We start from the raw sequence: 26,074 nt of genomic DNA, 5'->3' as shown, positions 1-26,074 counted from the left end.
TGTGTTCTATTTTCCCATGTTATACAAGAAGAGCTCTCATCACATAGCAAGTGAACAACTTTGCTTGGGGCCACACTACAAGTGGGTCCTCAGATGTAAACTGAATGATTAGGGAAGACTTCTTCCTTTGTTGAGGAAAGTAAATGCCCTAAAAAGATGACAGATAGCACTTATGACATGTCAAAATACAGACCAGGCCTGGGTCAAAACAATCCAATTCACTGCAGAACTGGGACTTCTACTCAAGCTCTTTTAGTGATGTAAGGGCCACCTCTGAGAATGGTCTGTCCACCGAAGGGAAACTTGAGCAGTGACTTCCCTCCTCAAGCACTGGCTGGCGTCTGGGAACCTTCCCTGTGCCCTGCACTAAGCCCACAAGCACCTTCATGCCCCTAGTGCATCACTTCCCTTCACATCATGAGCCGACGTCTGTCCACAACGGGCAAAGGTGTCTACACCTGCTCGAGGACTTCAGAGGCTTTAGTCATTTGTTTTGCCTGGATGTTTCTAAAAACTTGGTCTTCCATGTGAAATTTTGATTTCTACATAGAAATAGATTCAAATTCTATGCGTATCTAAACGGTTTCTTTTTCTAACTTTCATTCACGCACAGATTTGTTAGCGCAAACCTTTAATGCCAGCACTTGGGAAGCAGAGACAGGCAGATCGCTGTGAGTTCGAGGCCAGCCTGGTCTACACAGTGAGTCTAGGACAGGCAAGGCTACACAGAGAAAACCTACCTTGAAAAAAAGAAAGGAAGGAAGGAAGGAAGACAAACAAAAAGTAGGCAGATGCTGGCCATTTGCCCCCAATTCTGTGTTAAGTGCATCTCCTACAGTTTAAGGTGTTTCCTCCCATGTATTGATGCTCAAGGCTTCAATACCTTAACTCCACATTCAGGATTGACTTTTTTCTCCTTCTTATAGGATATGTTCTTATAGGATATGTTCATGGGAACATCAAAATGTCTCAAAGTGGAAATTGAAGATATGATTCAACAATTAAGAACACTTGCTACTCTTGCAGAGAGTTCGGTTTCCAACACCTAAATTGGACATCTAACAATGGCCTTTAACTCCAGCTCCATGGGATCAGACATACTTGCCTGCTTTCCATAAGTACCTGTACACACATGAATATATTGAACATACCACCCAAAAATAGAAACAAAAATTCTTTTAAAAACATATAACAAAGTCAATCTGAATAGAAACTCAACTCATCTTCTAACTCCCATGACCATTTATTTCTTATTTACTAATAGTACTGCTTCAGCCACCCCCATCTAAAAGCTGAAGTTATATGAAATATCACTCTCTCCTTTACTTTCATCCCAGCCCTCAAATTCTAGTCTGATCTTTACCTATCTCTTATGTGCACCTCCAATTTCCATTCCACCTGCCATTCACATTGGCCAAGGTTTGGATAGTTCTTGTTCAGGTAATTACAGTGGCTTTTTAAAATGAGTTTTTCTTGCTTTCCATCTGCCACCTATTAAATCCAACTTCCTTTTTTGTCCAGGAATGATCTTGCTAAAAATGAAAGTTATTTAAAGTCCTCTACAGCCTTAATTTTTCTACTGAAGAATCAAAACTCTGTAGTGTGGGAAAACAATCCTCTGTCTATGTGGTCCGTGATGACATTTCCAACCTGATCTTCTCCAGTTCTGGCCACACTGCAATATTTTGACTTGGCAAAAACCGTGTGACTTTTTATGTCTTCTCTTTGACTGACCTCACGCATATCTTTGTCTTTCTTTTGGCCAAACTACATTAAAGTGTCAAGGGGTGCCCCATACTTCCACTGACGTCTTTGGCAATTATACCAACCTTCTTCAGACTAGCATTGATTTCTTTTTTTTTCCCCAGTTTAGTTATTACTTTATTTTTAATATATTTTATTAATTTATTCATATTACATCTCAATTGTTATCCCATCCCTTGTATCCTCCCATTCCTCCCTCCTTCCCATTTTCCCCTTACTCCCCTCACCTATGACTGTGTTGCATTGATTTCTTATCCACTTTACTCCCCCCAAACACTGTCTCAATGTCTTACTGCATTTTCTCATGAATTTTTAGGAAGAATAGTTAATGTGAGCTGTTAGCTCACCCTTACATGTGCACAACACATTATCATAAATTATACACACATTGTTGTACAACATAAGCCTAAACTTATTCATTTAAAAGTATATACCTATTAAATGATAATTACCTGTTTTCTTTCCATCAGTCTCAGAATACTACTGCTCTGTTCTGATTCTCTGTTGAATGTTTTAGACACTTTACATTAGTAGAATCATGAGGGATTTGTTTTTGTTTGGTTGGGTTCAGTTGGGTTTTTTATGATTGGTTCTTTTTACTTTAACATAATGTCTTCCAGTCTTATCCACATTAATGTACATCACACTATTTTGCCCATTTTTATGGCTACAATATTTCATTATATATCAATTTTTCATCATCTATTACTCTGCTGGGATATTTTTAGGGACTTTGCACATCTTAGTAGTGCTCTAACGATTTCAGTTCTTTCAGATTTATACCTAGAAGTGAGACTGATGATGTGAAAAAGCTGTAGTAGCTTCTTAGAATATCAGTATGCAGACAAGCCTGGGCCACTAAAGGACACTAGAGGGCCCAGTGATGACTACGCAGTGTTCAGCTGATCTGCACAATATCTGACAAAATGTATCAGGGAAAGTTTGAATGCTTAAGTATGTAATGTTGGAGTGACTGGACAGTCAACAGCAAAGCAGGTAAACAGACCTGCATTCTATACCATGCACAAATGTCCATGCAAAATAGACATTTTAAGAACCAAATCTATAAAAATAGAAAAACCTCAAAGGGGTAACTAATGAGGTTAATCAGAGCAATAAGTTCATGGATTTGTACTGATGCCAGAAGCCAAATTGACATTTCATATTGCCTTTAAAGAAGCTTTGGAGCAGGTTGTTCAACTTAAAACCATCTTCCCATCATGGGAAACAGCCAGCAGAGAAAACTTTTTCATAGCATTTTTCTTATTTGTATTGTTTTTATGGTGCTTTCATGCCCATATGCGCACATACTTTGCTTGCTTAAAGGAAAACCTGACAAAACCAGATCATCTGAATACTCATGACCAAAGCTAGATGGTTATTCTTCTCTTGGTTATTTTTGAGCAAATGGGAAGCAGGAAAAGAAAGAGAAATGGAAAGTGAAAAAGAATTGTCAGTGGCTTTCCTAGAAAATGCCCTAGAATGTCTTTGTGTGTTAAGGGGCTGCTCTTTGTTTCTGTTAGCTCATTATCTGGAAAACCACGAATAATGATCCACAGCAAAATTATGTCTTTTCTCCCAAAGTCAAATCATGTTTTTGCTGTCTTACATGAAAAGAACTGTACATAACTAGGGGGAATTCTGTTTGAAGAATTAGATGATTGTAATCTCCTCTCCCTTCCTCTTTCTCTCCCTCCCTCCCTCCTTCCTTTCCTTCCTCTTCCCCTCCCTCTCTCCCTCCCTCTCTCCATCTTTCCTTCCATCACACCTCAAAATCAAGACCAGAAGCTGAAGAGCACAGTCATGGAAGCACCTTACCTGAGGCAATACAAGTACAAAATCAAGGAAGAGATGACAAACAGAAGAGTGTAAAGTACCACTGTGATCCCAGCACCGAGGATGGCTGGTTGCTTGGTTCTCAGAAACATCCAGTAGAGTTTAGCTGCATCCGCAACAGGAGTCTCCCCATTATGTGCAAGTCGCTGAGAACAGGAAGCATAGATTGAAATAAGGATGGAGACATCATCATGTCAGATTAATTTAAAGACATGAAACTCTACGGTACCATAATTTGTTTCTAAATTAAATCGTGTAAGTGCTGAAAATTGCACAAAGGAAAGAGACAAGAGGGTGGGTTTTGCGTGCTCAGTTTAGCAGATTTTTCTCATTTCCCCTTGCAAGGCTTGAAAGTGCATGCACTTGGCGTGCAATTCAGGAAGCAAAAGGCATGTTTTATTTATGTGCTATTAACTCGTGAATTTAATGAGCATAAGATATAAAGAAATTAAATGTGATGGTGGAAAGATTCCTTTATTTCTGAAGCAGATTTGATAGGAATTTAATTTGTGCTATGCATAAAAGGGATGGCTTATTTTAGAAACTTATAAAAAAAAAAAGTTGCCAGGCTATTTAATGTGAGCTTGAAAACTAAAGTTTACATTAGGTTAATTTAAAAGCATGCCTTGATTTGAGAGGAGGAAACACATATTCTACACTAGATTATAAATAAATGCAATGTAATGAGGTCTTTAAAGACAATTCTGTATTGCAAAGAACCTGCAGGGTCATCATGTGACATCATTGACCTCTGAATTGTATGGAGCATGAATGTCCCTTAGCTGTGATTCCCATAATATCCACTGGAAGTGATGAGCATTCTAAAGTAGAGATCTTTTCTTCAAGCTGAGAGAGAACCATTTCTTTAGTGTTTAAACTGGCAATTATGTAAATATAGTTTTAAAAGGCACTTTTAAAAGCAGCTAATTCAAATCACATATGAGAGAAGGAAACCGAAGACTAGACAGGTTAATTTGTATTTTCCTTGCACCAAAATATCTTTTGGTAAATTGGGCAATGACTAGAATCTAGAAATACCAACTATCAGCTACCTGCTTCTCTACCACACCAAAGCTTCTACTGTATACTCTGTGTTCCTTAAGGGTGGCAAAGGGTGGAAGGGACCAGCACGCTGAGCAGCAGTTGGGTAAGAGATGTCAGGCATAACTCCTTTCCGAGCTTCTGCTTTCTGAATGATGAATAGATTAAAGGGAATCTTTGAGGAAACAAGAAGACATAGCATGTGTTTGACTCCAATGACATCATCTAAATAGTAGGTGCCAATCATGTATTTGATTCTCACCCGTCGAATGCCTACCAGCCGCTCTTCTGCTCAAATAAGAGAAAATAAAGTTAAACAAGAGATTGGCCCCTTGGGATTCTCTTGTAAGTGGCAGTGAGCCTGAGTGTAATGCTGCACAACAGGGACACGCTCGTGTTGCAGGTCTGCATCCCAGCCACCCAAGAGAGGCGTGGCAAGCTCAAAGTCTGACCATATTACAAAGTGAGCTCAAGGTCAACCTGGAACATGTCAGAAGACCTCCAGCTCAAAAATAAAAAGGCACAAGAAAGTAGGCTGTAGCTCAGCAATGGGGCACTTGCCCTAGCTTGCTCAAAACCCTTGTGTTTAATCCTCAGTGCTACAGAGAGAAAAAAAGACAATTGCAGAAAAGTTTGAAAGGCATACGATGGAGAAACATTAAAAGAAAAAATAACAAATTGGGAACAATCATCAGAGAGGCAATAGCCTGCTGTCACTACTACAAAGCACCCATGCTACACACTGCTAAGGCAGGGAGTCTTACTCTGGCTCAGGATTTCAGGGCTTATACATGCAGTCAGCAGGGTCCACTGCTTTAAGGCCTGAGAGGAGGAAGCACACCATGATAGGAAGTGAGTGCTGGAGCAAAGTTGCTAACCTCATGGCAACCAGGAGAAAGTTATAGAGAAGTTACCCCTTCTAAAAGTATGCCCCCCAAATTTTCTAACTTTCTCCCTTGGGCTCCATTTCCCAAAGGTTCCCTTGCCTCCTGGTGCAGTTTAAACTGGCAAACCATGCTTTCAAAATGTAGGCCTATGGGGAACATCCAAGATCTGAACTGCAGTGGGAGTGTCAAGTGGGTTTTTAACTATCTCTGTCAAAGGTGCCACTTCTTTAGCAAAGGCCTAAATAATACAACGAAAAAAAGCCATGGGCCTATAATGGCATCCTTCACTCAACGTGTGTGCTATGTCTGTGTGGGTGCCTTGACTTCCTACATAGATTATGAGTTCTTGTTTGAACCAACAACTCCTCTTGCATTGCGGGTTGTGCACACGGCACAGTATCATCGCCCCATTCTGCCTCTTGCAGCATTATTTATTTGGAAAATATGCGAACTCTTCAAGCTTTATTCCCACTTATTCTAGTATTTTCTTTTCACCCAACAACACTGAGAGATGGAGGAGGTAAGTAATCCTATTGGAATGTGTTACTACTTTTACACAGTGCTCATATGCAGGCTGAAATGCTTGGCAATGTTATTTTATGTCATGTAGATCCCAAATAGCAGGCTGGGGACCAGAGAAGAGCTCCCCATGACTTCAACTGGGTGATTTTCTCTGCCACTCCATATATTTCTGAGGAAGCATTACAATTTGTTTGGGTCTTCAAAAAGTATGTGTTGGAAATATAACCCTCAATTTAAAAAAAAGTACTGGGAGGTGGCGTCTAGTGGGAGGTATTTACATCCTAAGGAAAAGTAGCAAAAGTAGATGAAAGTGTGAAAGCTGAAAGATAGTAGTTGGAGAGTTGATTTATGGAGACAGAGTAAACATAAATGTTTTTCTTTGCAACTGAAAAAAAAAAAGAGTCCCCTCCTTCATTCGTAGCACTCACGTCAGCTTCTTTAAGGCAAGGCCACTGTGAGATGGCCACCCTGGAGGCTGCCTTCCTATAGATTTCATCAGAAGCCTCGGAGTCAATTATGTATGCTCACTTCATAAGCTGCCTTGTATCCAATGGACTGGTTGCCTTCTCTCCTGCCTAAGGGACCTGATTGGAGTAAGGAAGGCCATTCCCCCAAGGCTGCGGATACTCTTTCTGAGAAGGTCTCAGGAGATATTTAAGGACAGCTGCTTATCCTGGTCAGCTGACTTCCCCTGTGGCATTGCACTAAGCTCGGCATGAGGCCTAGGCCTCCTGGATCTGCCAATCAGGCCTTTGGGAGGAATTGTGAGACACCTCAAAATATGGTCTTCCCATAATGCAGATGGCGTCGTTACATCTCCTGCTCAACCAGGCTTGACAGTACAGCCTTTTCCCTGCCTGCCTGGAGACTCATAAGCAAGAATGTGAACAGAATCCAGCTGCACCTCGCTCAGTCCACCCAGAATCACAGTGAGCAGAGCCACCATGGTGAAAGCAACTAGAGATGAGGTAGAAAGCACACTCACTGCTGGCCCAAACAGCTCCCTCTTTCACCGTGTAACCAAGGTGGCCAATGCTACTGACCATTCAGGAAACAGTCACATCTGGCACATTTAAACAGAAGAAGATTGAACGTCAAATATATATATATGGCTCCAGTCTGTAGCAGCAAGAGGACCTGAACACACTCATGGGCTAATAGTGTGCACTTTGGAGTTCATTTTAATAACGTTAAATTGATGGACGTGGTGTTTGTCCACAATTACATGTCTCCAGCTCTAAGCTTTACTAGCAGAGGTCAGTTAAGTATTCAGAATTCTCATAAAACACCAGTGTATTCAGAGCCTCAAGGACCCTAATTTAGTTGACAGGATTCTAGCAAACTGCAGGGAGCAGAGGTTTGGCCTAGAAAATGTCATTGGTAGGGAAGGTTCCCTTGACAACGTATCCAGTAGCATCTGCTTTAGGAAGTGGTCCAGAGAACGAATGTCACTGACATCACATAAGAACATGAGGAATCCAGAATTCTGGACCCTTCCTGATGAGCCACAGTGACAATGCTGGGGCTCACAGACAGACACTCAAGTCTGAGAAGCAGTGCTGTAACATGCATTACCCTGGAAGAAGCAGAAACAGGGTAGCAGGCTGGGCAGCCCTGAAATTCCTGCTCTGACACCCGAGATGCAGACTGTCCCCAGGAAAGCATTGTAGACTGGGCTTTGGGCTTCAGTTTTAATACTATGTGGTTGAGATTAGTAATCTCCAACATAATTAATAGTTCATCAAAACAGTAAGATCTGCTTAGTTTAGTGGTATAGACTAGGCCCACACTCACCAACTATAACAATCTTACCACGGACACGTGGTATGTGAAATATCAATGCATGACTTCAGATAATCTTATTGATCTTATAATCACATTGAATTACTTTAAAATAGCTACCTGTCCCTGCTTGGTGCTTTATGTTATTACCAAGTATAGATACAAAATGTTTAATTTAGATTTTCCTTTGTTTTTGGTTTTAAAGTTGCTTAAAACTGTTTTTAGTTTTAATTTGTTCACTTTATATCATGATTGTAGCCTCCTTCTTCAGCACCTCCTACTCCCATCCTGCCTCCCTTATATCCCTCTCCCTCCCTCTCCTAGTTCTTAGAAAGGGGGAGCCCTCCCCTCCTAACATCTGACTTCAACCTATCAAGTCTAATCTGTACTGCCTATATCCTCTTCCTCTGTGGCCTGGCAAGGCCACCTTGCCAGGGGGATATGATCAAGGTGTGGGTACCAGGGTTCATGTCAGAAGTAGTCCCTACTCCCCGCATTCTGGGGCCCATAAGTGGATTACGCTGCCTATCTACTGCATGCATGCTCCTTGGTTGGTGCATCAGTCTCTGCAGCAACCCTTCCTCCAACCAGATTTGTTGGCTCCACTGGTTTCCTTATGGAGATCTTGACCACTCTAGGCCCCTCTACTCCCCAGCTCTTCCATAGGATTCCGTGCGGTCCATTCTGAAGTTTGGCTGTGAGTCTCAGGATCTGCCTGGGTCCCCTGCTGGGTGGAGTCTTTCAGAGGACCTCTATGGTAGGCTCCTGTCCTATTCCTTCTCTTCAACTGTTTCTAGTGACTTTTCTATTTGTCTTTCTGAATGAGAATTAAGCATCCTCCCTAGGGTCCTCCTAGTTACTTAGCTTCTTTAGGTTTGTGTATTGTAGTGTGGTTACTCAGAATTATGTGGCTAATATCCACATATAACTGAGTATGTACCATGCCTGTTTTTCTAGGTCTGGATTATCTCATGTTGCCCAGATTGAAGTGTGTTTGGTTTAAGTTATTACATTTTGGGTTACTGTCTTCAATTGTACTTTGATATTCTAATATAAAACTTTGGGCAACTTGAATAAAACATTTGTAAAGATACTACACTTTATCTTTGGTTTGAGTCATAGAAAATGGACAGAAAAGTGAAGGGTATGCCATTGGCTTTTATCTTCCAAGGGATGTTAGTGTTCCTGGGTGCTCCCAGTTTGCTCCTTAAACTGTGGTTCCTGACCAACAGTCCCCACATTGCCTGGGAACTTAGGAGATGCACAAATCTGTAGCCCAGTCCATACCCATTGATGAAGAAACTCTGGTGCAGGGTCCAGAAAGCTTTATTTTTACCAAAACCTGGAATAGTTCTAGTATAAAACAAAAATTACAAGTTACCTATTTCAGACACTGATGATATCACTCAGTGGTGACTGTTTGTCTACTATGAGCACAGCCTTGGGTTTGACCCCCAGTGCTAGAAAAATGGTCAGTAACATAGGTCTTGAAATTGCATGCTGTACAGACTCAAAGCAACAAGAGCTTTGGGCATAGCAATAAGTTCACAACAATTGCTATAACCATTTTGCATCAAGTTATAGCCCACGTATGCATTAGCAAATTAAATATTTTGTGGAAATTGAATAACTATCTTTAGAAAAATCACATAATGAATTTCATAGAGCAATATGTGGGCTAAAAGTTTTAAGGTGAGATTTTGATACAATGGGAAAAATACCAGCCTCAGAATTCAGATATCTGAGTCATAGTTGTAACTACAACATGAGATACGCATGTTGTAGTTGGTTAAGCAATATAATTCTATCTGACTATATCTTCCACCTATAAAATGGACACATTGCTTACCTCATTAACTTGGTTTCACACATATACAACAAAAAATCATGCAACAATGACTAAAATCACAGAATCTTGCCTGGTACCGGAATCGTGCCCTCCTATGTGGCATTGTGCATTTTCACACATCTCTGGGAAATCATTCGGAATGATAGGGCTGTATTTTAAGGTGAAATGTGCTTGTCACTTTGAAATCATCACAAAAGTTGGAACAAATGCCTGGGGCATGACTTTTGAAAAGTTATGACTTCAAACTGTTCAGGCAGCTCTTATCTCGCCTTTATATTTCTTACATAAGGCTGTCCCAGAAGAAAGCAGATAGGAAGTCAGGCTCACTGACTGAGGTAGGGTAGAAGTACTTTTCTGGGAAGGTTTTCTGTAAAAAAAAATCTTTAGTTTAAAAAAAAAAGGTACAAAACGTTTTTATTTTTACATGAAAACATAGGACTTCAGGACCAGTTTTGAAAACGGTATAGCTACTTTGCATTTTATCTCCTAGGTAATTTCCTACTGATTTTTGAGTTATTTGTTTGCAACAGTAAAAATTATATTTGAATCAATTATAGGAGACATTTATGATTTATTTTCTTATGCGGAAAGGCTTAATAACTTCAATTCTGGATGAATACAGGACGACATCATTATTGAAACATCCCATGTCAACTGAGTCATGCACTAAGCTGAACTGCATTCCAGGGATTCGTATCATGGTTATTTTATTTGACTTACCCCCAGGAAAGCATCCACTATAAACACTGCCAACGGGTCTAGAACTGTCCATAGTCCCATCGTGACGATTAGCTTTGACAAGGCATCCGGGCAGGAAGAAAACAGTAGCTGACAGCCCCATCTGATCAGAAGCAAGGGGAATGTGATTGTGTTCAAAGCTAAAGGCCCCAATACAATCACAGCCAACTCTTCTCCAATGTGAAGGGAAGAAATCGGGTAGCAGAGAGCAACAGTGTAGGAATAAAACTGGAATCTGCAACAGGGATTGGGGGTGGGAAACACAGGTACCAGCAGAAATTAGACAAAGGCCAAGTATGCAGAGCAATTGATAGATCCATGTGCTTTGCTTTAGTTAATAATACTAATACTAGTAATACTAATAATACTAATAAAAACTTTGACCCAAAATGGCACCTGAAATTGAGTGTTAGAAGTCTTCAACCTTTCTTAACCACTAGGATAGTTTGCAACCATGGAAAGGCAAGTTACCTCATTCCCTGTTCTCATAAACAAAACAAAACATTAGCATATTGAGCATGTCATTTGAGTCACTCAGTAGAGCCATCCAGAACTTCTCTGTACCACATAGGACATACTAGTGACCAATTGTAAATGCAAAATACACTAGTGAACTTTCTAACGAGTTAATGCCTTGTAAAACTGAGAGATAAATCTAATTAATGATCCTTCATAATTTGGCTGAAGTTTACTGATTTTCCTTACGGCTTTTCTGGAGCGACTTACAACTTACAACATCAAGAACACAGTCATCACTAACATCTGAAATTTCATAGCAAGAGGTTAAGAGGATAACCCATATCCCTCAACCCATAACCTCAAGCTAGTAACTGAGGCCATCCCCAGTGTGCCATTGGCATCGGCATTCCCTGTCATGTGACTATGACAACCATGTTTATATGCAGATCTCTCTCCAGGCCAGCCTGTGTAAAACTGTGTCAGAGTTCACCCTTCTTGTGAATCATGAGAATTCCATTGGAGAGAGGCTTTTGTTTTTATCCATTCCTTGATTATTTCTTCAAAGGAGGTTTGATGCTTTGTTCCTGTGTTGTCATGGATACGAAGTAGACCAAAGTCGATTTCTTAGTATAGGACCTGACACGGTGAGGGCCAGCAGTATTGTTACTGTTGTACCTGACAGCTGAGATGTGGCTTGGAGGTGTGGAGTCACGACTGTGGATCTAGACAATAGGCCCCCAAAATGCTATAACATGCCATGTCCCCTGTAACGCTGAGAGCCGGGCGTGATGGCGCACGCCTTTAATCCCAGCACTCGGGAAGCAGAGGCAGGCAGATCGCCGTGAGTTCGAGGCCAGCCTGGTCTACAAAGTGAGTCCAGGATGGCCAAGGCTACACAGAGAAACCCTGTCTCGAAAAACCAAAAAAAAAAAAAAAAAAAAAAAAAAAGAAATTGAGCAAAATGAGCTGACACAATATTTTTTGCCATCTTGTTGGTTTAACAACTAGTAAGAGCAAAGCTTCCTTTTCTAATGAAGAGTAAAAGTATGACCAATAAAAAGTAATTGGCTCAGGCTAAAACATTTGTACTTTCTGGTTTTGAAACTAAGGAAATGTATACATATATGATATATAGATATATCTATGATATATAGATAAATAGATATAGATAGATAGATACAGAGAAAATAACCATGCAAAAATATCTTAATGAAAATGTAGTTATTTGCCACATGTAAATTTCACAACTACAACAGATCCATATCTTAATTACTCCATTTTAGAAGAGAATAAAAAACTCTGAATGCATACATACACATATGTATTTTTTTTCACAAAGTTTTAAAATTCTTCATAATCACCTTAATATAAAATATACATGAGTGTGTTTCTATCTGTACCATCTACATTTGAGAAAATGAATATTACTTGTGTTGTTACTGATGTCTGTCTGGAACGTCTATGGAATCATGTTTACAGAGAGATAACCTTTAAAATAGCATCTCCCCCCACGCCAGCATAATGGCCCAGGAAGCTGTCTGGGCTTGAGTTTGGTAATTGTTTGAATTCCATCATTTTGTAGAAGAGGCAATCTTTGCCTTTCTGAGTATGGTAATAAATCAGACTCACATTATTTCTGAAATACCTTCAGCCTATGTCATTCTTATAAAAATCAAAACAGAACAAAAACATTACTGCTGAATTCCTGCTTGGGTCTTGCTCAAATATCAGGACATATTTCAAAGCACTGAATTTTAAATAAATATTGATGGACAAGTTAAGTATTTGTATATACAGAGCCAATCACAGCCTGGGACTGTAACTATAATAAAGAGCCCCTACTCTGAAGTAAGGACTTTTTTTGTCTTTTCAAATCAGGCTTCCATTTTAGGTCTTCCAGTAAGTGAATTGGAAAGGTATTTTGTACTTTGCTTTGCCTTAGCAAGATGAAAACGCATCCCCTTGACTTGCAGGGGAAAGCACTTACTTTGTAACTGGAGTTGAAAGGGCCCAGAGGAAAAGCCACTGGCCCAGGTAATGCATGTAGAGCCTCAGGAACCAGAGAGAAGCCAACAGCAGGAGGATGTACCAGAAGCTCTGACTTTGCCATCGAGCTAATTCAAGTTCTGAAAACAAGGTCACCCATGCAAAGTGGAGGTGCTTGGATAACTCTCCAGATCTGTGGCCGTCTGCAACTGAAGGGCGGCTGCAAGCAAAGAAACATGGGTAAATTGGGGATCAACAGTATGCCTGAAAGGGAGAAGAGTTGAATGAAATTATTTCTAAACATTCAGAAACCAAACACATTTATGTTCCTCCCCCCCCCCACCCAGTGGATGACTGAAGCCAACATGGGTAAATGTGAATTAGGATAAACAAAAATCATGTGACATGAATCCATCTTCCTCCCAAGGCCTATTTAAAAACAAGAACACAAGGCAGTAGAAAAGCTCAAGCACTGGTATTAGAATTCTGGGTCCCTGACTGAATCATAAAAAGAGTAAGTTGCTATGAGAAAGAGTATGGTGTATATCATACCAAAACTGAAACCTGTAACTACCCTCTGGCCCAGCAATCCCAAGGATGAGCCCATACCCAGAGGGACCGAAAGCAGAGCAGAGATGTGAGACTCACACGCCTGCTCGTGGTAGCAGCATCTTCAGCAGTCAAGACGTGAAAGCAACACTCGTGCCCACTGATGAGTGGATGAAGGGATCAGATATGATAATACACAATAAACTATTGTACACTATTAAGTAAATAAGGGAACTCTGACACACACCATGATGTGAATGAGCCTTGAGAACAGTTAAAGTGAAATAATCCAGCCGCGAAAGGACAGAAACTATCGGATCCTGCGAGGTGACCTTTCTGCTGCACCTAGAGTCAGTGGAAGCAAATGTTGAATGGTGGGTGTCCAGAAAATTAATCCTTCCTTGCTGCGCAATGGGTCACAGTTTATAGACTTTGCAAGATGGAGCATTCCCAAGGTCAGATGCCCAGCCACATAAATACACACATCACTGAGCTACATGCCAATGTTATGAGAAATAAATAATTATAAGTAGTAAATTTAACTTTTCTGGAATGATTTGAAAACCGAAGGTGTATTCCTTCTTATCTCACCTGTGCACAATATCATATATACTTAAGGGCAGGTTACTTATTAGGGAACCTGTGAGATGGGTTGACAGGCAAGGGAATTTGATAGCAAGCCTGACATCCTGAATTTTGTGCCAGGACCAACAAGGTATTGCAAAAGAATCAACTCCCAATAGGTGTCCTTTGACCACTACTGTACATAAATGTGCATGCGAGCACACACACACACACATATGCATGTGCGAGCATGAATCAAAAATAATAATAATTAGGTTTATCTGTTGTTAAAAGTTAACTATTCCACATTTGAACCTGAAGGGAGTCAAGCATATGCCACTAAAATACACAAATAAGAATTAAGAATAAACAATGTACTGTTTAACAGAACAGTATAGAAGCCATGGGTACATTAAAAAGATTTCACTTAAGAAAGCTCACCTCTGTCTGAAGACTGTCAGATACAAGGGCAAGCATGCCACAGGGAGAGAAGGTAAGTAGAAGCCTGAGTCTGGAATAACAAGTAGGGATGTGGCTATGGCCTCTTGGTCTCCACCAACTAACAAGGCACCAAAGATGACACAGACGGTTCCCTGAGTGTTTTGCGTGGAGAAGTGGACTGTCACCCACTTTTGTACCAAGCATGCCTTTCAGTCACACAAATGAAGAATGAGTGTGCATAGGCATGCGTGTTCCCATGCAGACGTGTGCGCGCACACACACACACACTCTCTTCAGGGGGCCTTGGTTACAGACAGAGATACTGTTGGTATTGAAGTCTCTCATGAGAGAACCCCAAAATACCCTACTCTTTTTCCATCATGGGAAATGAAACCCAGACTTTGCTACACTACTCAAGCAAAAATATCCTGCACATGATCCCTTCCATTAATTACTCCGTCACTGTTTTGCCTCTTCAAAAGAAGGAGAAATCAGATGCAGGTTTCACATTGTGTTGTTTGCAGAAAGCTGGAAAACCTCAAATGGTGCAAAACAGAAAAGACGGAAGCTTATTTGATGAGCAGCATTTTCCATTGTTCTTTTCACAACCATTGACATTAATGACTAAGCAACTCAAGCTCTTATGCACAGAAACTGACCCAAATCCACGTCCCGGTTGGTTTCATGAAATAAGTATCCCCCACTCGCAGTTAATCTCATGAATTAAGTATTTCCACTCACTCTTAAAAAAAAATCTTTGCTTGTCAGACATTTGATTTAGAAAAACAATGAAAGCCACTTTATAGTAACTACACTCATACGTCACTCAAAATAATCATTTGTTCTGAATTAATACAAGTCAATATTAGTGTTCATTCATTTAAGGGTGGTGACCCCACATGTGGGTTCAAATAATTTAGGCAAAGTTAATCATTTGATGCTTAAAAGTGTACATGCTAGAAATTTGATATTAGTGAAAGAATTGGTGGTGCTAGGTGATTCTAAATAAACGAGGAATTAGCTTTTATTAGAGAAGCTATTGAGATACAATCTTACAACTGATGTCCCTATTACAACATACAGCATCTTCTGCCTTCTAATTCTATGGTTTCCACCTGAGTCTCAATGCAATTACATAGAATTACACCTACAGCTGTCTCTCCATTCAAAATGCATTCCATTCAACAGGTTCCCATGTCCTTGTTTCACAGTTGCCTCTCCAGAGCCTCTTAGCTGATCCTGTGAAGATGCAATGCACACTACAGGATGCTCTGTGCTGGAAGACTATTACTACCCACAGCCCCCCCCCCTTCTTCCCTTCCTCTGTAATCCCTCCTGGTTATGCACAACGAGTCTGACCATCGCAAGGATAATAAATGCCACCTACCATTGCGGTGTGTAACACGGAGAGTAGGAATCGATTTGTTGGTTATGAGGGAAGCCATGGAGCACAGAGATCACTGGAAAAATCACACTGAGGCCATCTGCCCCTCCTTGGTGCATGCAGGCAGCACTTCCATTGCACAGGGGTGTGCCACCGTGGGAGAGGGGAATAGGGAGGCCATCCAGCTTTCGGCTATTAAATCAAGCCTATTTCTCTGAGCTTCAGCCACATTTCATATGACACCCATATATCCCCCTTGCATACCCAATCTCTATAGAGACCTGAAGTCAAACAAGATTTCTACAATCCATCAGTGTAGTGATAACAAAATCAAGAAAACCAAAATTGCTTTGGAGAGGCAAATTATGAAATGCATTCTTAAACTCTCTTCTGTAGTGAACATAAACCCTAAGGAATCTGTATGCTATACAGACTCATCATGTGGCCATGATAAGCCTTATTTAAGATCAGTACCAATAGATGGCACTAAAATTTCCACAGTCCTTTCTGGCGTAACTAAATATAAGCCACATGCAACATTTAAAACACTTAGTGGTTTCAGATAACTACTCATTTCGTTGGGTCATTTTAAAATTTTCGTGATCTTATATTTATCATGAGATTGTTTTCTATTTGTGTGCATATATCTCTGTTTTTATGTGTGAGAGCAGGGAGGATGTGGGGGTCACAGGCCAATCCTGGGGTTCAATTCTTGCCTTTCACCTTGTTTGAGACATGGTGCCTTGTTTTTTTACCACTGCGTACACCAGTCTAGCTGGTCTGTGAGCAGCCGCATTCCCCTGTCTCCATCTCCTTTCTCATCACAGGCCTGTGGAGATAACAAACGCCTGCTCCTGAACCTAATTTTATATGACTTCTGAGGACCCAAACTTGGGTCCTCACACTTAGGAGGCAGGTTCTTTATTAATTGGGCTATTTCTCTAGTCCCACGACCATGTTCTATTATTATTTTCTTTTGATCAAACATGCTCAATGCTTCTGAGGCTTTTTGAGAGTTATTATTATTTCAAAGAGCCATTAAAATGAAGATATTAAAAATGTTAACTTAAAATAAATAAAATGAAGACATAAAGGACCATGCAGAGATCACATCCTAATCTCTCTTGTGATTACAGAAGCAGAAGTAAAGCCCAAGTCGGTTATGTGATTTGCTCATGGCAATGCGGCGAGTAACCAGGGATGTTCTTCTCTGTGTGCTCCTGTCTTTACATCCAGACTTTTCTCTATCACCTATTAAATGAGTTTATCACAAAAAAATTCATGATCAAGAGACACCAGGAGACTGATAGCACCTTGCTCCAAAACCTGAAAGGAATGATGCTTCCTTTGCAGAATTCTGGCTACTTCTAGATCATTACTGAATGTGCATGACATGCCATGCCCTATAATAGTGTTAAGGAAAAAACAGTACCCCTGAAAATGTCACCCACCTTACCCTCCACCAAGAATCTGTGATTGTGTAAAATAATACTGCAGTGATGAATTAAGGAACAGAAGAAATTTTGGTGGCAGCTTAAAATAAGGCTATCCTAAATTCTTTGGGATGTAAAAGTGTCTTCAAAGATTGTAAAATGACAACCAAGGAGACAGAAAGCGAACCAGAGAGGCAGCCAAGAAATTTGGTTTGAATTTGTAGCCTATGAAGACGTAGATGATTAAGCAATACAGACCAATTGTAGAACAGAAAAAGCACAAGGAAACATTGTCCCTTGGCATCTCTAGCAAAACTCAGGCCTGTTCTTGCCTCCATTCCCTCCAGATACCTATTTCAGACCTCTGACCTCCAGAAGTGCACTGTTAGAACTCTGTTCCTCTAAGCCATAAGTGTGCATAATTTGTCCCAGCAGCAATGGGATGTGAAGGTATTCCCAAGGGACACACAGGTGAGGGCCTTGCTATCTATTCACAGAACTTTTGGTCTACTGACAGACACAGACAAGTGCAAAGCACTAATGTATGGGGTTGAGACCCACTGCACAAATGCTTTGATGATACATAAAGTGCTGTGAGGAAACACAGCTCAAATTCCCATTTCCAAGCAGATGAGAGAGAGCTTCTCCCCTGAGTTCTCCAAAGTGAAATCATGAACGTAGGAGTGGAGGCACAGGACATCTCACCCATGCACCGTTCTCAGAGGATCAAAGTCTAATTTTTTAACTGAAAATACATTTACTCTTCTTTATTTAATTTTAATGAGTTATTATTGCATGCGTGTGTGTGTGTGTGTGTATGTGTGTGTGTGTGTGTGTGTGTGATATGACAACTTTATGAAACTGGTTCTCTCCTTCCAACTTCATGTGAGTTCTGTGAACTTGACATGGTTTCCAGGCTCATGTAGGAAGTGCCTTGACCCATTAAGCCATCTCTCACTGGCCTTATATTTGAATACAAGAAGCTCTCACTGAACCGGAAGCATATCGTTTTGTCTAGTCTGGGTGGCCAGTGAGCCTGTGAAATCCAATCAACTTTGCATCCCTAGATATGGAGTTATTGAGGCCCTTCATTTGTGCTTTTATGTGGATGTTTGAGGATCGGAGCCTCATGCTAATATAGCCAACACTTAACACACTGCATCATCTTCTTAGTGCAAAGAAAATAGTTTTTCCAACACTGATATAAAATAAATGTTTAATATACAGTTAGGCATCATATTTTTTAGGAAAATGCCAATGGTAGGTTCTCCTCTAGAGCCTATCATGATTAATAATGCTGTCCCCAAGAGTCGCAGACTACCTAACGGAAATCCCAGTGCCAGGTATGGAATACATCCAGTTGACTCAGGAGAATTCATGAAAACTTCCAAGCAAGATAGACTACTGCTGTTGGCCACATCTGCCTTCTAGAACTGGAAGGCAAGGACCTAGTACTGAGGACATCACACATTTTGGACACATTTTGGTCACATGACTTGAAAGAACCAAACAGCAGCTGGCCTGGAAGCCTGTTCCTGAAGACTAGCTCTCATCGTGCTGGAAGGTGCTGTACATGCTCCCAAGACAGAGTAGTAGTAGTTGATACAAATGAGGTTAATTGGTAAAATAGAAAAGAAGAAGTAATGAATGACAGAGGGAGTTAAAGAGGTGACCCAGAAGGAGTTGGGAGAGAACAAGAGGTGGGAACCAATGGGGATACAGTACGTATGTATGAAATCCTCACACAAGAAAAGCCTTTTAAAACTCACATGTGTCCTAGCATGTGTGAACAGCTTCCTTGTCCCTTGTCCCTGAGCAGCACAGCTGATAACCACTAACACAGACTTGTGTAGTACTCGGTGTCCTGAGTAATCTGGAGAGGATGTGAGCATGCCAAAGGCTGTGAGGAGTGTGTAGGTTTTACACACTCGGCAGGGGGTGCTCTATTATGGACCTGAGCACTTGGGGGCTTTAGCATCTGTGGGAGGTTTGCACCCACATCCCTTCAATGTCCAAAAGCATTGCTCTCTCACAGATTGGGAGTCTTTTTTTTAATTTATTTATTTATTTATTTATTTTTACATTTTTATTAATTTATTCATATTACATCTCGATTGTTAGCCCTTCCCCTGTTTCCTCCCATTCTTCCCTCCCTCTTACTTCCCCCTTTCTCCCCTCCCCTATGTCTGTGATTGAGGGAGACCTCTTCCCCCTATATATGCTCTTAGAGTATCGAGTCTTTTCTTGGTAACTTGCTATCCTTCCTCTGAGTGCCGCCAGGCCTCCACATGCAGGGGACGTGGTCAGAAAAGGGGCACCAGAGTTCGTGTGAGAGTCAGATCTCACTCTCCACTCAACGGTGGAGAATATCCTGTTTGTCGGCTAGGTCTTGGTAGGGGTTCGAAGTTTACTGCATATATTCTCCTTGGCTGGTGCCTTAGTTTGAGGAGGACCCCAGGACCCAGATCTGCCTGTCATAAAGTTCTTCTTGTAGGTTTCCAGGACCCTGTGGGTCCTACTATTTCCCCATTCTTCCATGCTACTCTTTCCTAAAGTCTCAATAGGATGTCCTCTCCTCTGACCCACTTTCTTGGTAAGTAAAGTTTTTCATGGTACGTATCCCTTGGACTAGTGTTTTGATATAAGTGAGTATATACCGTTTGTCTCTAGATTGGGAGTCTTAAAGCCTGACATGAAGTTGCCAATGAGGCCATATGACCTCAGAAGATTCTGGGCCACCCCTCCCACAAATCACCTGAGCACATTTTTTTAATCAAATGGTTCCAGGTGTTTTCAGGACATATAAAGTCCATTAGCTGGCCTATCCTTTAATGTACCCTTTTCAATATTCCAGTAGCCCAGCCCCTCTCCTCATCCTTGCTCGTGCCTAAGACATTTGAAAACTCCCCTAAGAATTCTCTAAAGGTCAGTTAAGGAAAACCTCGTGAACCCGCTGCAGTGCGCCATTAACCATTTTTGACTTGTTGGCTGGCATTCTCTGGACGAGTTCACACTGACCACATGTTCAAGAGAGCAAGGGAAAAATATGTGAAGACAAGAAGGCTCATCTTTTAAAAGGGGATGTATTCACTAAAAATTAATTAATACAAAATTACAATCATGTACTGAACATGGTATTAATGTTAATATATTAATTACCTGTGGCATCAGCTTTATTTTTAAGATATTATAATGTTTGTGTCTTCTCTGCTTTATCTTCCATGTTTCAAGCATTTGTATGAAACATATATGTTTTATGCAAAGGTGTCTGTCTACATATACACGCTAACCTAGATATCCTGGGATAAAAATCCTTACGTATTCTTTCAACTTTCAGAAAGCTGATGGAGAGAACAGTTTCCTGTTTATTACAATGTGGCCATTTTTAAACTGGAACGTTCTCCTTAAAATTGTGCCTCCTTGGCCAATTTGGATATTATGCATTTAATATAACACACTGCACTTTTAACAGGTCTAATTCAATTTACAACAAATGCTTCTAATTAAGTTAAAAGATCTTTGAAAATTGCTAAATCTTAGGGGTAATATTACCACCACTGACATTGAAATAATTGATCTTTCCCACTGAGGCACAAAAGTATGAATGTTCTAATGAGAAAACAGGAATTGAAGTCTATCGAAAGAGTCCAAGGAGACTTCCAAACTCTTTAGGCTGTTATTTTTCAATGACAGTCTCTGAATGTGAGTGCGAAGCCTTGGAAACGGACAGGGACAGAGGCATGAAAAAAAAATTGAGGTTCAACTTTGAAACAAAGTCAGACTTAAAGCCAAAGTAATCAAAACCGGTTTTGCACTTTTGCAAATAATCTATCTCTTGTTCAGTATGCCATGTTTCTGATTTAGAGCGTTAATTTTGGCAACTACAAATAGCATTTTCTTGAGCAGTTTGTGATAAATAATACAGTTGCAACAGCAAGAGTCATCTCGTTCTCCATCAAGAATTTTCCCGGAAACAGGGATGAGTAGGTCCAGCACGTCATGACATCTAAGACATCTGGGGAACTGTGGACAGTGCTTACTCCAGACTGAACAGTGATCGCCTGCTCTGGAAGCAGAGAGCTACTACTGTAGCTCACCTCCTGATGCTAGTAAGTCACTTTGCTTGGCTGCCATCTGTGAGGGTGAAGGGGAGCATTTACCTTCCTGTTCCCTTCCTGGCCCAATTAGTTACAGTGTTTACAAAGTACTTCATAAGAGAAACTGGCTAAATACTTCATGCATAATGGAAGTTTTATTAATAACTTGAGCAATAATATAAAAGCAGCCGTTAGCTCTGAAAACAATTATGTTGATGAGCAGCGTGATAATGCGTTAGCAAAGCAGTATAGGAGAAACAGAACAGAACAAAGCTCCCGTTCCCAGCCTCAGAACATAGCAGGGTCTTCCCAGGATGTGCAAGACTCCTAAGCTAAAGATGGAGGAGATAGCATCCCTTTAGGCTAAGAGCCAAAGGCCCAGACTGAACCCAAATTTTCTCATTACAAGCTTTGAACTGTTTTGTGAGTTATCTAGTCTGTGAACCCCAGATGCTTCCTTCCCAAAATAGGCAATTACACGGCTCATCTCTTGAAGATATGAGGACCAAGGAAGAGAATGAGTTAGCTATAGAAAGGGATGCGCCATTTTGAAAGAAGGATCATTCCTGATATAAACATAGGGGAGGATGGAATAGATGGAGACTGTAATTACAAGCCCTGCAATCATATTTGAGTTCTCTATCTCGGCATCACAGGTGTGGCAGGGATGCTCAGACATTTACATTGAAAACAAAACAGTGTAATGTTGGATTATTTTCTTCTGTATCTTTCCTAGAAACAAAGTTTGGGTAACGTATACTAGATGAACAAGTATTGTGCTCTTAAAAATCCAGAACTGAAAGCCAGGCAGTGGTGGTGCATGCCTTTAATCCCAGCACTTGGGAGGCAGAGGCAGGTTGATCGCTGTGGGTTCGAGGCCAGCCTGGTCTAGAAAGCGAGTCCAGGACAGTCAAGATAACATAGAGAAACCCTGTCTTGAAAAAAAAATTCCAGAAATGAAAAGGTGGCCCAAATCGTACAAAAAAAAAATCAGATTTATTGAAAACAGGAGAGAACACAGGGCCAAATATACCCACAGTGTACACATGAGTTAAAATAAAAACAGGCAAACTATTTTCCTGTGTGAGTGTATGTACACCCTGTATGCACATAGTCATAGATGCAGAGGTCAGAGGACACCATGTGGGGCATAGGGGTCAAATTTAGATCCTCAGGCTTGGACACTGATGTCTTGTGATCAATGTCACCAGGCTTCAAACATGCAGAGTATACTGTAGCAGTCAAATTTGGAATATCTGGTTTAATTAGCTAGTGAAATGTAGGCATGTGCTAAATACACCAGATCTCACGTTCCCCCAGACCAACAGAGATGTCTGACTCAGACTCAATGTTGAGAGGAAGTCTGGGATGTGGCCTTCTCATCCTATCAATGTCAGTACTAATCGAACATTTCTACCATAATTTTAAAAAATATGAAATTTTTTATGCCATCGTTTTCAGCTTCAACTCTGTATACCTGAGTAACATGTTCAGTATCTGGAAAATAAGTCTGTAAGACAGTGTTTATTTCAGTGGACAGTGAAGAAATTAAAAACCAGATACTTATAAAGCTATTAATAGTGACTGTCTCATGCTAGCTGCTCAACTAATATTAGGAAATAGAAATATTTTATTGGCTTTTTGTGAATAATAACTGTGGTATTTTCTCATCAAGTAATAATACAAATAGCTCAAACTGCACTCTTGTCTATGTTTATGGAAAAGTGTCCTATAGAAATACTATCAAAATCCTTCCTAGTATGTCCAGGGAAGTTTTAACAACTATTCATTTTTATCTCCTCTCTAAATAAGAACTTAAACTGGAGGAACACATACCTTCATAATTCAGCGTGACATACACAGAATATAAATTATTAATTCTTTTTCCTTCCAATACAATCCTGATTTGTTTTATTTAGTCACCTATTATAAAAAGTAATTTGTGTTGATGGCTCTGAGGAAATCTAGAAATTAAAGAGCTAATTAAATTTTTTTCTAAGGAACTTTTGAGTCTCTGTGTCAATAAATACAGACAGAGGCATACGCTCAAATAGCTGTCTTCTGTGGGATGTGTCAGGCCACTGACTTTCCAAACTGGACCAACTCCTTTGGCCTGGGTCAGCAAACCTAACCTTTGTGCCACAGTTTTAGAGGATTCACAGAGATTGTATCTGCTGGGTGTGGGGTAGACCATAAAACAAAGTGATGAGAGATCCTACTTCTGAAAACCCTCCTTGGGATTTTGGGAAGTTTTTACTTTCATCAGTTACAAAAAAACAAAACAAAACAAAGCATTCAAATACAAGTAATTTAGCATCCTCATAGTATGGCATTTTTACAAAGGACTTTCCTGCATATTTTTCATGAAACCTTTATAGGTCTTGGGACGTAGCTCAGTGGCTGAACATGGCTCATTCTTACTCTGGCTTCAATCCCCAACACTGCAAAAAGAAATCTTTTAAAATCACAATTATGAAAGGATTGTAAGAGTAACTGTGGCCCCGAAGCCTGATGTGACCCTGTCTTAGGGTTTGATGGCCTGAGTTGGGTTTTTAGAGGGAGATTGCTTCTGTTTTGGAAACAAGCGCTTCGGGAATTATGCAGATTTGGGACTATGTAATTACAAACCTAGTTGCCGGGTGAGGAAGCCGGAACGGGTCACTAGGAGACTGCGTACTGGGCATGCCCAGTCCTCCTCTTCATGCAGCTGCGTTTCTTTACAACGTGCTCCCCATCCATCCAGGGCCACATTTTCCAGCTAGCACTTTGGCTGCCTTTCTCAGACGTCGCTCTGTCAGAGTCTCTGGTTAGAAGCTTCTTGAGGTAGGAGTATGTCAGGATTGGCGGATTCCCTATCCCGAATGGTAGCTTCTTTCTGCTTCCTGAGGCCATGTTGCACAGCCTGTGAGTCAGTGGGATCACGCACTATAAACTTTCAGATAATGAACTTGACCACGGCCATGTTGGTATTAAACGCAAAGCTGTATCTGGAATATGTGTTGAGCCTAGTCAAGCTGAACTACCGCTTCTTCCAAGGGGGTCTTGAGCTGTGACTCTTAACCTGGGGCAGCAGTTCTCTCAATGAGTGAGACATTTGGCAGTAGCGGATAACGTGGCTGTTAATGAATGGCAGGCCACACGGTCAAACTTCAGCAGAATCCGCACCGGTGCCCATGGAGCTACTTAATCCTTGGAGCCACAAAGCTAGCGGGAGTGATGGAGAATGGATTCTGTCAACATGGGTTTTTAGTGCTTCTCTCTGGGTGGTAGCCTCCCACCATTTATTTTCCAGGCAACATAGTAATTCTATTTTACCAATGATCTTTTATTATGTTTTCATTTACCCACAGTCTATGATGGTATAAACAAACAAACAAGCAAGCTAACTAACAAATAAATAGAAATTTCCAGAAACAAACCACTCATAAGTTTAAATCGTGTAACGCAGTGAGTAACATGAAGAAATCCTTCACGGAGCTGTTCCCAGAAGGTGAAAATCATGCCTGCTAACAAGGTGTCCACGCTGTATAAGCTACTTGCTGTTAGTCATTCAGGAATTTTCTGTTACCAGGCGCTAATAAGTGTTACAGTGCTGGAGTTCAGGACCAAATAATGATCCAAAAGTGTGACAGTGGTGATGTTGGTGGTTTTACTGCTGCACACTGCTGCTCTTCTTCTGTTTTTATCATTATTGTGATGTCTGGGTGTCAAGGATCCACTGGGTGTCTTGGAACATTTCTCTGGCAGATAAGGAGGCTAGTTTTTAAACCTGGTTACATTTTGAGACCCCCCAAAAGCAAACATTCCAGTTCCCTAACCCCTTATATTGCATCCTTTCCCTTCCAGGTCCCTAGTTAAGGCAACCAGGCTGTGTGTAGCTACCGTGAGCCTCGCAAGATGTTGTCTGGTCACCTTCTACTTTCAGTTGGAAGGCAGTGCCTAGTTGTGCCCACAGAAAGGCTAGCCAGCAGAGAACTTCCGGTGGGCACCAAGCATCTGAGTTTCTGCACTTTGCTCTTCCATCAGCCAGTCAGGAGTGCCCTCTTCCCCATGCTGATGTAAATAGAAGCCCAGCAAGAGATGCAGGACCACCACAGTAAACTACAGACATTCTTATCTATCGGTTCATGCAATTCCCTTTAAAAACTGAAGACCATCTTTAAAAGCAAAAGCCAATATCAGTCTCTAGGATTTTTTTTTATTATGAGTACATGCAGATGCGTAGATTATATGTACATCTGTATATGTATATCTGTGTGTCCAGTTTATCGGATTATATGTATATTTGTGTAGGCATATATGTGCATGTCCAGTTCATCGCATTACATATATATCTGTATATGTACATCCACATGTCTAGCTCATTAGATTATATACACTAAGCACAGATGCTTTGGGTGTTTTTTGTTTTTGAAAAATATTATGTGAAATAATATGATTTCAGGAAATCAAATACTATAAAAATTTAGAGATACCAATAAGAGTGAGGTAGCTATGGGTGACCGACCACATAAGCATAGAAGGCTTCTCAGACAAGGCAGCATCTGAGGAGATCTGGACGATCTACACCTGCTACATTACCGTGTGAGGTGCAGGGAACAGAGAAAGGGTCAGGCATGGTCTTCCACTGTGAATCCACAGACACACTCACTGTGCTCCAGCGATAAGTAGCAAACCCATGGCCATCCAGACAGCCCTGGGTAAACTCATCGGATCAAGAAATAATGTGGAAAGACATGAGT

The 26,074-nt window shown here is 40.8% G+C and overlaps 1 protein-coding gene across 1 annotated transcript in view; it reads right to left on the bottom strand.

Moving 5' to 3' along the window:
* Window positions 1-26,074, bottom strand: part of LOC311605843 (uncharacterized protein) — a gene marked incomplete at both ends in the record, with an annotated part of 342,410 nt that overhangs the window by 73,856 nt on the left and 242,480 nt on the right. Inside the window, 3 exons of the mRNA XM_084796705.1 lie at window positions 3,583-3,746; window positions 10,402-10,654; window positions 12,866-13,084. Of these exons, the coding sequence (XP_084652831.1) occupies window positions 3,583-3,746; window positions 10,402-10,654; window positions 12,866-13,084 (636 nt within the window). The remainder of the gene's footprint in view (window positions 1-3,582; window positions 3,747-10,401; window positions 10,655-12,865; window positions 13,085-26,074) is intronic.

The sequence above is a fragment of the Acomys minous genome, assembly GCF_964271855.1.
Source record: "Acomys minous genome assembly, chromosome: 9".
NCBI lineage: Eukaryota > Metazoa > Chordata > Mammalia > Rodentia > Muridae > Acomys > Acomys minous.
Note: the sequence above shows the minus strand (reverse complement) of the source record. Positions and strands in the feature narration are given on the sequence as shown.